At 38.6% G+C, this 13,633-nt stretch overlaps 1 protein-coding gene across 11 annotated transcripts in view; it reads right to left on the bottom strand.

The window, feature by feature from the left end:
• Window positions 1–13,633, bottom strand: part of Nyap2 (neuronal tyrosine-phophorylated phosphoinositide 3-kinase adaptor 2) — a 291,185-nt gene that overhangs the window by 66,176 nt on the left and 211,376 nt on the right. For 8 of the 11 annotated variants that reach the window (XM_006496485.4, XM_030254174.1, XM_006496486.4 and 5 more), the window contains one exon: window positions 3,466–3,569. In XM_006496485.4, the coding sequence (XP_006496548.1) occupies window positions 3,466–3,569 (104 nt within the window). Of the gene's footprint in view, window positions 1–1,434; window positions 3,570–13,633 lie in introns of those variants that run through there. The other 3 variants (NM_001356399.1, NM_001356398.1, NM_001356400.1) reach the window with 1 other exon arrangement.

Genomic DNA, 13,633 nt, shown 5'->3' with positions numbered 1-13,633 from the left:
AATACAGGACAAGAAAAAGTCACTACCCTAGCAAATTCTGAGTGTTTAATTTCTCACAGGATTACATAGGAATACTGGGGTGAACTAAGTCACCCATCTGCATCCAACTTCTTTGTTACATCAGTGGCCAGAAGTCTCCTCTCAAAATTTTCCAGCAATCCGAAAAATTTGAGTATTTGAGAGAGTAAAATGATGTATGGCAAGAAGAGAAAGAATAAATATTATCCCTAATCCTTTTCATATATAAAAATACATTTATATTTAGTACACAATAATATTATATCAGTTATAATAATATAATTGATATTTTAAATTTGAAATTATATATAATTTATATAATATACTTATATAATATAAATGTATATTATTTTTATATAATATGAATCATATATTTATAATCACACTGATTCTCAACAATACTATTAAACAAATAATACTTCCCATACTCTACAGATAAAAAAACAGGCTCCCTGGAAAAAAGAAGAGTGACGCATTTAAGCGTTTCAGTTCATAACTTCTAGCATCCCATAAGCAAGACACGCTGGACAGCTTGTGTCAGCCAGCTCACACTGGCATTCTCTCTTGCCACATGGGGGAGTAAGAGCACCTGTTTGATATAGAACAGAACAGAAAGGCTCCACCCATGTCCTTGTACATCCTACAGGCAAGAAGCAGAGATAACAATAAACAGCATGGGATCGTCACTGTGAAAACTTCACCTCAGATCCTCCCATAACATCTGTGCCTTTCACACACTAAAGAATATTCTTCAGCTACTTTATAATTTTTCCATTGCCTTAGTTTTGACTTCTGATGATAAGGGTATAAAGGACACATCCAGGTACAGAGAACTAGCAGCTAGCAGACACCCTCAGAGTCCTTTGACCTAAGTGCCACCCCATGGGTTTGAATCTTCTTAGACGGAGTTGTAAATTGCATCAATCTGCCTCATTCCTGGTAGCGATGGAGATGGATAATAAGTGTGTTGGGGACAGGTATGAGTTTGTAGTTTCTGCTCAGTAGCAGATTTCTTGAGATGCTTGTTATGAGACTGTTAAACTTAAAAAGTGGCCTCTAAATATCTGGTCCTTAAAGCATAATGACCATACAAATCTAAATAATATGCTAAAATATCCTGTGACACCAATGTTTATAAAATGTAATCAGAATTCCTGCATGAACATAGAAATCAAATAATTCCAACATTTCAACATCCAGCTGGCATTGAAAAGTAATCTTTCACATATTTAAATCTGACTTTAATTAAATACAATAGAATGCCTTACAGAAAACTCAAGCCTTGCATGTTTTTTAACCAATAAGACAGAAGTATTGAGAGCACATAGAAAGTATTGGGGATTTTCATACTTGCGTTATACTAATGCAACATCGTTATAATGTATAGCTATAGGTTAATTTAGTCACCGGTAGTCTTATTACTAACATTAATTTATTCCATATTTCACAAAGCTAGATACAATCTTCAACAAATTTCATGGAAATAAATGTTATTTATGGAAAATAGGCTTTGCAAATACAATTTATTTTTCAGCTGGAAATTAGTTCACGAGAAATAATTCCCCAACGTGAGCTGACTTTGTGTAATGATCTTTGTGGTTGTTTTGATGTCCCTCTTTTGGGGCTTTTCTGTAATGAATGCATGCTGGGCTGACCTCAAGGCATACTAACATGAATGGCAGATGCTACTGGCCAAATCTCTGGCATGGCTTACAGGGATCTCTTCTGTGGGGAAGCTCGGTGTTCAGTAAGAGGTCAGCCTGGGGCGGAGAGCCGCCTGCTCTGGTTTGGTCATTCCTCTGCTTCCATATTAGATAACCTTAAATGCACAACGGAGCCAGCTAAGTAACCACACCAGTGTGCTCTAGAGAGTTTCCTAATTTTGTGTTGGAAGAGATTAATTTCGATATCACACTCTTTAACAGTTTTTCAATATTTGAGAGACGGTAGAGAAAGGGTCATTTTGTCACTGTGACTAAGAGGCAAGTATGCCCTGTCAACTTATTCTGTGATCCTTGAAGTAGTTAGGATGGCTACATTTACATACAAAGGCCTTTGGTAATTTAAATTAAGAAATCCTAAATGGCACTTGAGATGCACCTGAGAGAGACAAGTGCTTGCAGATATTCATTCACCCAGAAATTAAAGACTGTGCATAGTTTAGTAGGGCAAAAATACTAAGACGCACAATGTTTCTCATTACAAAATGCAGTTATTCTGCTTCGTTATGGTTTTAAAACCTCCTGACATTTACCATATTGATGAGTGTGCACTTGGATGATCAGTGCTGGACAGTTTCCTAGATCTTGTCATTGGTTGTATAACATCCTGTTTCAGTCGAGCATCATAGAGGGAGACACAAGAGCCGGAAAGTGGAACAACTGTTCTAAAATCCTATCATCCCGCTTAACACCCATAATACCTCATGGCAACAATAACGAAACTTCACCAATTAAGTTAAGGTATTTGGTTCCTATTGGTTGAGTTACAAAATGATATTTACATAGTAGTGGTTTTCCTTGTCCTAAATTCCCATTCAGAGCCATGCACCCAAATGAACATTGAAACAACATAGTATACTATAAAGGAATAAATGGTAGTTTAGCTTATGCCTTTATTTCTTATCTCTTTTCTCCAAGTGATAATGAAGATCTCATTTGCCATGCACAGACGCTTACATTCTCTTTTCTGAGAATATTTCTGATATTGTTGGCTTAAGAGAGAGAAATGCCATTTATTTATAAGCTTGCCTTATTAATCTACAGCTGTTCGTAAATATCTAAATTATCTGGTTGGCTAATTTGTCTCTATGGCCTAAGAATGAATAAAGACTAGCTGCCACATTCAATTCAAGGAGTCAATAGATAGATGAATATTTATAAGAACATCAACACTGACATTGTCTTACAATCATGCTTGAAGCTAAATAAAAATTTAAGTAAATTACCACAAATATTACAGTATAGCAGGATAAGAGTTAAAATGTATGTACAGATTCATTGACAACATCTGTGCAAATATTGTGGACAAAACATTTAGAAAGAAATTTACACAAAAAGTAGATAAATTTATCAAATGTTGATAAATTTTCAAAGACAGTATAAAAGTACACAGAACATGGAAAAGAGAATGATTTTTTTTTTAAATAGCCACTATTCCCATACATACAGTACATTTACTACATTTATATTTCAGAATGATGAAAACCAGAGACAAAAACATGATTCGGTAACAAACAGCAAAGAAACTATCACCAAATCACAAAGAAGAAAGACATTCTCTTGGAGATGGAAACACAGATGTGGAACTCCTCCCAGACCCATACACACAGAGAGAAACCAAAGCAAACGCAAACATTGTCTACAGCAACACAGGACAGACAGGTGGCAAGCTTTGGGGATGCTGCACCACAGGAAGTCAATCACGATTGGCTAACGATGATGGTACCTGGCTCTGTTGCAGATCACTGGCTTGCCTGAGAGGAGTGACTGAAGGAGGAGGGACTCCTGATGTAGATGCAGACCGCCCCAGCTTGCAGCTTACTTTAGGTTCTGTGAACAAGAGGAAGACAAAAATATTAGCTGCGGTGGACCAGAGCTCTGCCTCCCCCGGTGTTCGGTGACACGTGAATGTACAAAATGTTCCTGGTGTTGGCTAATAACCATCCTGGGAATAAATGTTTTCATAACTACTCGTTCTCCAAGGCACTTCAGTCACAGATGAGGTCGTGCGGAGTAGAGTGAGAACCCCTTCAAGCACAGGCCTTATTTGCACGCACAAATGACCACATTAGTATTAGTTTCCATGGGAGAAAAACACTACATTCAGGAGAAAAGTAAGTGACTCTGTGACGGATTATTCGATTTTTATTAGATATTTTCTTTATTTACATTTCAAATGTTATCCCCTTACCTAGTTTCTGCTTGGAAAACCCTCTTTCCCTTCCCACCTCCCCCTGCTCACCAACCCACCCACTCCAGCTTCCTGGCCCTAGCATTCCCCTATACTGGGGCATAGAACCTTCACAGGACCAAGGGCCTCTCCTCCCATTGATGACCGACAAGGCCATCCTCTGCTACATATGCAGCTAGTCCCACCATGTGTTTTCTTTGGTTGGTGGTTTAGTCCCTTGAAGCTCTGGAGATACTGTTTAATTCATATTGTTGTTCCTCCTATGGGGCTGCAAACCCCTTCAGCCCCCTGGGTACTTTCTCTAGCTCCTTCATTGGGGACCCTGTACTCCGTCCAATGGATGGCTATGAGCAGCTCTGCTAGTGCCTGATTATTCATTTTCAACTGTAGTTCCTAGGGCTCCATGGCCTCTCTTCCATTTCCAAATTCCTCCTCTCCCTCTCTATTCTCTCTCTTCCTCCTCTCTCCTTTCTTCCCTCCTTTTTTTCTTCCTCCAGTCTCAATATTTTCCCTTCTTCCCTTCCCCTCTTCCTCTTCCATTCCTTCTTTCTATGAGGGTAATTATCATGCTTTCAATACAACCGTTTTTCAACTTCTCTCCATTTACTCTCTACCAGCAGACTAATAGATTTTTGTGTGTTTGTATGTGTGCCTGCATGTGTGTGTGTGTGTGTGTGTGTGTGTGTGTGTGTGTGTGTGTGTGTGTGTTGACCATGCATATGCCATAGCATGCATTTGAGTAGAAGCTATAGAACAACTTATAGGATATAGGAATTAGCTATCAATTGCAGATTTACCAGCAATTATCTTTCCCATTGTGCCATCTCATGGGCCCTTGTTTATTTAGAATTTTATAATTATCTTCTAAAACATTTGCAATATTTTGCTTGTTCTTTATATACCTATTATGTAAAACTAACTTGACTGAGTAGAATGAACACAATCCTCTGCTTGTGCCAAACAAAGCTTTGCTTTCTCAAGGAGCCCAAACTCTACACAGCAATCAGGCCTTTGATGCATGAAAGAAGTCGATGAGTCTTCCAAGTGCACACTGAATGCACAGCGTATACCATGATGCAAAGGCTGTGTGGTAAAGGCACAGAGTACCCAGACTCCAAAGACGGTTTTATACCACGAAGGCCATTGCTGTGCCTAGAATCATTTGGTGGGAGTTTGAAAATTCATTAGAAAGAGAAACCCAACACACTGCCATTCTTTGGGTTCATACTTTCTTGTGGGGCCCTGGGAAAGAAACAACCTACAGATGCTGTACTGTAGGTGGCACAGGCTGATGCAGACAAGATCCTGAGTCTATGGGAGCTACTCAGAAATTCAAATATATTTCAGATTGTATTTCTTCCATTCACCACATGCTTATTCATCCATGAAAATAATAATAAGTAAAATACACTGTTTTCCAGGATATAGTTTCTGAGAAGTGAAGATAAGAAGGAATATAAATTATGAGATGACAATATTGGTATGTTGGTTTCCTTTGCTGAGATAAAGTACTCTAACAGTTCAGAGAAGTAGGAGGAGAAGCCACTGTCTAGAAGGCTGTAGGCAGCTAATCACATTGAGTCCACAGTCAAGAAATGGAGAGTGATGAATACTCTACTCACTTTTTCCCTTCTATAAAGTTCCCATCCTATTCTAGGCACTGGTACTACCCAAGGTGAAGGGATCTTCCCACCTCAATTAACACAATGAACAACATTATCCACTATTATGCCAAAAGGCTTGTCTCCAAGGTGAATCCAGAGCTCATTAAGTTGAAAATTGGGGATAACCATCACACCTGTATAATGTCCACTCCTGGTGGACGTTGGCTTTCATTACCTTTAAGCACCCAAATGCCTATACATGTACTGCACACATACATTTACATACATGTATGCAGTGACCCTTATTTCTATTTCCCTTCCATGTTTAGTGTCACTGACTACATTTCTCTTTCCTATTTCCGTCTATGACATCTCTCTCCAACCTGGCCTGATTGCTCTCTCTCTTTTTTCCTGTATTTTCCCCACAGGGCAACATTCCCTGCCTTCTAATATCGTCTCCTTTTTGAGTCTCAAGCAGGATCTGAAACTCTGTTCTCCCCATGTGCTCTTGTTTGGTCCTGGGTCTCAATGTCTTCTGCACACTTGGCTGCCTTCTGCACACTGGGTCATTCTCATGCCTTGGGAAGAAAAGACCAGTAGCACTCTAATGTCTTGCACCAATCTCCAGCTCCCCTCCAGCCCTTGCATCCCAATGTATAGCAGGACTATCACTTCCATTTTCTTGGGAAAATCTTGGACATTTTCAGCCCATTGCTTCCTCCCTTTCTGTATATGCATAGCCCTATTAGAATTTTGGTTTTATGTTGCAAAATCTCCTGTTTGCCTTGTTCATATCTCTGAAATCTCCTTACTGTTTCCCAAAATATCTATACTCTAAACTACCTTGGAATCCATGTCAGACTGAATTTCCTAGATCACTGTCAGTTTACCTGCTGTTTAAATGTTTCTGATGATCGCACATGTGATGTAACACAGCACTGACTTTGCTTCAGAAGCACTCTGCAATCTGATACCACTTAGGAATCCCTAATCTATTGCCCAGTAGCCTCTCCTCACTACAACACAGGCAGTCCGTCTCTGCTTTTGGATGCACAGTGATCTACCTCTACCCTTCCTCTCAAGTTTTTCTCCTATATTAACTTTACATCAAATCAGGGGTCACTGCTTGCTGAGACTGTGAATAATACTTTGATAGTGGGTCCTTTACAATCCTCTCCATTCCCTTAGTTTGGATTCAACACTTAGACTATTTCATGTACTTTTAAGCATTTTGGGTTGTCAGAAAAAAATGAAGTAGATGTCTAATTATTGTGCATTGTTCTTTTAATAACCAAAGATACTCGAACTCACCAAGATGAGCTCAGCACATCTTCTTAATCTATTCAAATAACATAGATTAAGACCTCAATTCCAGGCCCAACTCCACTCCACATTGAGGCAATAATTCTCACTCAGGGGGTATGACTCTCTTAGACCCATTTCAGAAAGTTTTAGTTTTGTGTTGTGTTATGTGAATTGAAGCTGTTTGTGTATGTGTATATATGTATAATTTGATGATAAGTGTGTAACTCACAATATAGCCTTATTCACTAGAATGCAGAAACCCTTAGGGGAATTACTTGGGGAATAAGTTTTTATCACATGAAACAGCAGCTAAAGCCTCTATCAGAGCCTTGGTCAGTAATGTCTCTATGAGGAATAAGTGTGTCTGTATATCCCATTACTGGGATAGCAGATCTGGTGAAATAGATCATTTTGTTCTTATGATAAGATCTTTCATACTTTGTTTACTTCAAGGTTCCTTTCAAGTTTGTAGTGAAAAATATCATCTGATAAAGAGATTGTCTACATACATCAAGGATTTTTATACCTTCTAATATAACTAAGTTCTAATTTCCACTACTGAGATTTTCAGTCCAAACCTAATGCAATCAGCATCTTATATAGCCTTGTATCTCTCTAGTATGCAGAGTAAGCATCACTACCATCCAAACAAATGCCAGATTTCATTGTGAATGGGGAAGCCTGTCTTTGCCACTGGAAGGCAGCCTAGATCATGGCAGGGCTATTTAACCCATTTACACATGTAAGTCATCTGCTAGCCATTGCATATAGTCATTGCACATAGCTATTTAAGCTACTAGTGAGCCATGTTATGGACCAACTCTGCAGTCAATCCACACAACACTCAAATGGTTGATATTAGCTTACATCACGTGGCTTATGACTCTACCTGCAGATTTAGACTTAGATTATTCCCATAAATTATTTTGTATACACATATACAGGTACACACACACAGAAACATTCATGCTTTTTAATGGGGTGGTTTTGTCCCTCATTTTGGCTCCATTTAGTGACCTATAGCTTAGACACACTTGCAGTTTATTGAGGTGTTTATAAAAGAAGACAGATGACTCAAATCCTTATATGACCACTAAGGTTTATGGGAGAAAAGGATTATATATTAAGCAGTGAAATACCTAGAAAATATTTTAGCTATAATTGAGCAGCTTAGAGATTGTCTGGGCTTATGGCATCAAATCTGTACAGATCTCTAATCTTTGAAAATGAAATGCTCTCTCACAGTTAAACAATAGATACTTACACTTTCATTCTAACTTAATCTAATATAAGATTTAGGGTTGGGGGGAGGGGATCTAAAACAATGAATCCATCCTGTAAAGAAATGTAAGGGAGAGTTGTTCTGCTCCAAAAACATTCATTTTTATCAAGAGGTTAATTATGAGCTGGAGGACAGCTACTGTTTTTATAAGCAAGAGGAAATTATCCATTCCTTTGAAAACTCTACCAATAATGCTACACAAAAGAAGTTGATGCTGCTTGTTCAATTTCAGGTAAGATCCAGTATACTGAGAAGAGCAAGAGCAGTACAGGAGATGCAGAAACAGACAGAGAAGAGGGAGATGGCAAGAAGAGGAAGAAGAGAAGGCAGGTCCAGAACAGAAATCCATTTCCTGTCACAAGGGGAAGATGAGTAACAGGTTTTTTTAAATTAATTAATTTATTCATTTAATGTCTGAGTGCTCTGCTGCATATACATCAGCAAGCCAGAAGAGGGATTTGATCCTCTTGTAGATGGTTGTGAGCCACCATGTGGTTGCTGGGATTTGAACTCAGGACCTCTGGAAGAGCAGCTATGCCTCTTAACTTCTGAACCATCTCCAGCCCCTGAAGTGGTTGGTTTTGAAATATAAAAAATTCACCAAGTACTTGACTGAAGAAAGATAAAAGAAACCTAACAAACAAACAAACAAACAAACAAACCCATCAGTTAAGATTGAACTGGATACACCTTGTGATTCTGATGGTAACCTCCCTCCCTTCCTCTTTCTGTCCTGCTTCCTTTTATTCCTCTCTTGTTCTATCCCTGAGCATTGTTACAGCAGAAGCTCCAAGAAGAGGCAGCTATTCTATTGTGGATTGGTGGTCTCTGCTTTCAGAAAGACAAACGACTACCTGTAAGGCCTTAAGAGATGAGTACATTTTCTTCTAAACAAATAATAAACGGTTTCACTTTCATCTAGCATCAAAGAAGAAAAATCAGTCAAATTTGGGGTGCCATCTTTTCTCCGTTTGGAATTTCCTTTTTATAGAGCATGTTCTAACAGAGACATGCATGTCCTGGTCCCCAAGTCATTTCTGCTGCTGAAAGCTGCCAATCAATTGCTCAGCAGTACACTGAAGTTATAGAGTAGTCTTTTCCTCCAGTACATCAAACTGTGTTTACTACAAACTTTTATTTCAGTGGAAGATATTTTTGAGAATAATACATATGTTATTTGAGAAAAATCAGTAACTTAATAATAATAGGAACTTGTAACATTCCAAAGAATGTCTAAAACTTTTTATCACCTATCTGAGAAAATATATTAACATGACATCAATCTATGAATTAAATATAATTTTTATGCACAATATATATTAATAAATTTAATAGTTTATTGTCAATTATTGAACTTCAGTTAATCCTTTTAACATGTGACTTGCTACTAGGACTGAACTCATGAGCCTTCTGCTTCACCATCCTCAGTTTGCGACTTTAAAATGTGTGTTACCAACCTATCCTCATTGTCAAAAAAATCTTAAAGAATTGGACAATCTAATCTAGAAAACATTTCAAGCATAAAGACATCATTGTTTGCAGATTTAACGACTTCACCTCATGTCACGCAGTAATTGATATTTTACATTTTTGTTATTGTTAACATGGCAGGTGTTTTGTTTGTTTGTTTGTGTGTTGGCATTTGACAGCTATTTTCATGACCGAGCTATATTTTTCTTAGTATCTTTGTAGCTATCTGAGCAGGTGATAGGCCTCACTGTTAACATTATAGCACTGAAGGGAAGAGAAATCTGATATTGCTAACACCATTTTGTGACCCTGGAGAAAGAGGAAAATGTCATCAATATGTAAAAAAAAAATTCTATCATATCAGAAGTTATTGCATATATATATCCAAGGAGTTTTCCACTGAGAAGGCAACAGAGATTTGTGCAGCTTTGAATGACTCCCAAGATCCTGAGCCAGCCAGCTGCAGTGTTCTGTGTAGGGTTAGACACTACAGTCACTCTACTACCATGACTGGTAATTGTTAGGAGTGTCAGAAACTGGAGAAAAACCTAAATACCAAAGAATAGTGAAGTGGATGTTTGTAATCTGAGAATGGATGTAAAAAATTATAAGAGCTGTTGTCCATAAGAGAAAGAGATTCACATGCATATCCAGGTGGAGATGTTCATGACACTCCTCCCTGTTATTTCATGGCTCGAGGTCCCTATTCTCCTATATTCCTTTTTCACACTGTTTCCTGTATGGGGATGTTCAGGATGCCGCAGCGTCTTACGGGGTAGCAAACATGGAATACAGAATGGACTCATTTTCCTTTATCAGCCTTTTTCAGGGTAACATATAATATATATAATTTCTAAACCACTCTAGGCACTTACATCCCATCAGATGAAAGCAAACTGCTTATTTATCTTAAATTCTTAAGTATACCTGTATAAAATATGCTACCTAATGAACAAATATAACCTTTAATCATCTGTAAAAATACCATATGAAGCAAATCTACCAGTCGAAGCAGAAAACTCAAAACTATGTGATAAATTGAATAAGGATCTAAAATAAATTGCCAGGTGGGTAGAAATTTCATTTTGTGTTATGAAATTTAACTATGGAAAAATCAATGAATAAATCACTTCCTTTTCATCTCATCAATATTGGGAATAAAATCCATTCCAATTATTAAAAAAAAATATAGTGGCCACAGCTTCAGAATCACGTAGTAGAAAAAAGTGGTAGGTTTGCCACATCACTTAACTTGTTGATGCAAAAAAAATTTCCTTCTGAAAAACTAAAATTAAAATTGGCCATGATACTAATGCCATTTTATTTTTATTTCAGTGGATTTTGTAATGAGTTAATGAGCAAACATGAAAGTGTGAGCAGTTATTATAAATTTCATGCCCTATTAGAGACATATAAATGGAAATGGCATGTTCTAGTTGTATGGCATAAGCTTCTATACTGCTACGTTAATAACTATTACAGGCCTCTACAGAGCTACATGTGGTTAACCAAAGTCCATTGCAAGAGCCTCATTCAACCTGGTTGCTTTAATGGGTTACTCTGGTTTACTCTATAGCAGAGTTCCTGAGACTCTATTATTTATTTATTTATCTATTTATCTATTTATCTATTTATCTATCTATCTATCTATCTATCTATCTATCTATCTATCTATCTATTTATTTATTTATTTATTTATTTTTATTAGATATTTTCTTTATATACATTTCAAATGCTATCCCAGAGGTTCCCTATAACCTTCCTCTGCCCTGCTCCCCTACCCACCCACTCCCGCTTCTTGGCCCTGGCAGAGCTCGCATCTCTTTTTATGAATGTATGAGCAGTCTCTTTTTCCCTTTTTTAAAAATTAGATATTTTATTTGTTTACTTTTTTATTTTTGTTTTTGTTTTTGTTTTTTGAGACAGGGTTTCTCTGTGTAGCCCTGGCTGTCCTGGAACTTACTCTGTAGACCAGGCTGGCCTTGATCCACCTGCCTCTGCCTCCCAAGTGCTGGGATTAAAGGCATGTGCCACCACTGCCTGGCTTGTTTTCATTTTAAATGTTATCCCCTTTCCTGTTTTCCCCTCTGCAACTCCCCTACACCATCCCCCCCTGTACCCTGCTTTTATGAAAGTGTCCCCTCACCCACCCACTGCCCCCTCACCACCCTAGCATTCCCCTACATTGGAGCATCAAGCCTTCACAGAATCAAGGTCCTCTCCTCCCACTGATGCCAGATAAGGCCCCTTCAGCTCCTTCAGTCCTTCCCCTAACTTCTCCATTGGGGTCCCTGCGCTTAGTCTGATGGTTGGATGCAAGCCTCTTCATCTGTATTGGTCAGGCTCTGGCAGAGCCTCTCAGGAAACAGCTCCTCTATCAGGCTCCTGTCAGCAAGCACTTCCTGGCATCTGTAATAGTGTAGGTGTTTGATGTCTACATGTGGGATGGATCCCCAGGTGGGGCAGTCTCTGGATGGCTTTTCCTTGAGTCTCTATTCCAGTCTTTGTCTATGTATTTCCTTTAGACAGGAGCAATTGTGGGTTAAATTTTTGGAGATGGGTGGATGGCCCCATCCCTCAACCAGGGGAGCCATGCCTAACCTCTGGATATGGTTGTGACAGGTTCTCCCTCCCCTTTGTGAGTTATTTCAGCTAATGTCATCCCCGTGGGGTCCTGGGAGGCTCTTGCTTTCCTGGCATCTGGGACTTTCTGGTTTCTACCCCCGAGTTCCCCATCCCCCATTGCTATACACTTCTGTTCAATTTCCTGACCCTCTGTACATCTCCTCCATCTCCTCCCATACCTGATTCTGCCCCTTCTTTTTCCCCCTACCCCTCCTCTGTTTCTCCCAAGTTCCTCTCGCCCTCTACTTCCCTTGATTATATTGTTCCCCCTTCTAAGTAAGACTGAAGCATCCATTCTTTGGTGTTCCTTCCTCTTGAGCTTCATGTGGTTTGTGAGTTGTATCATGGGTATTCCACGCTCTTTGTTTAATATCCACTTATCAGGGAGTACATACCATGTGTGGTCTTTTGTGACTAAGTTACCTCACTCAGAATGATATTTTCTTGATCTATCTATTTGCCTGTGAATTTCATGAAGTCATTATTTTTAATAGCTGAGTAGTATTCCATTGTGTAAATGTATCACATTTTCTGTATCTATTCCTTTGTTGAGGGACATCTGGGTTCTTTCCAGCTTCTTGGTATTATAAATATGTCTGCTATGAATGTAGTGGAACATGTGTCCTTATTACATGTTGGAGCATCATCTGGGTATATGCCCAGGAGAGGTATTGCTGGATCTTTAGGTAGTACTATGCCCAATTTTCTGAGGAACTGCCAGACTGACTTTCAGAGTGGTTGTGCCAGCTTGCAATTCCACCAGCAATGTATCAAAACCCCCAAAGTAATGCTCAAACCCACTGTTACTTAAGCCCATCATAGCAGAGGTACCAAACTGTCCCATGATGCTTTGTTTTCTGCCCCACAGGCTTGTGTAAGTGACAAATATTTTCTTGAAAATTAATGCAGCGATTCCATTGGTTCAAAAAGGTATCTGGCATTGTCTATTGTCGCAATGATAGTAGTAAATTGCACATTCAGGCAAAAATTAATTCTGAATACATGGATCTATCACCATGAGCTCGAGAAAAAAACAGCATTTGGAGGCTTTTCTTGAGATCAGTGTCGGTATTAGTGGATGTAATATATTGATTTTATAATGGGATGCCTCAGTATATGGCAGAACTGCACTTAGGACCTTCTTAGAGAATTGATGCTTGCTATGTACATAGGTTATAAATCATGGTAAGTGGAAGTAGTGCTCTGCAGACCAAGAGAAAAAGATGGCATTTAATATGACAACATTATGGTGAGTTTATTGATATGAAAAACCATTGCAACTACCCTTCCAAATACTACTGTTTACTGACTTTGAGAAGGGTACTGAAGAGGAGTATACACAGTTAAGAAAAAGGCCACTTAAATATTCTTTCCTCATTAACTACCTATCTGTGGCTGGAGTTCCTTCAGATGTTTA

Source organism: Mus musculus, chromosome 1 (assembly GCF_000001635.26).
Source record: "Mus musculus strain C57BL/6J chromosome 1, GRCm38.p6 C57BL/6J".
In the NCBI taxonomy this organism is placed as follows: domain Eukaryota; kingdom Metazoa; phylum Chordata; class Mammalia; order Rodentia; family Muridae; genus Mus; species Mus musculus.
The sequence above is the reverse complement of the archived record's forward strand: the minus strand, read 5'-3'. Positions and strand labels throughout refer to the sequence as shown.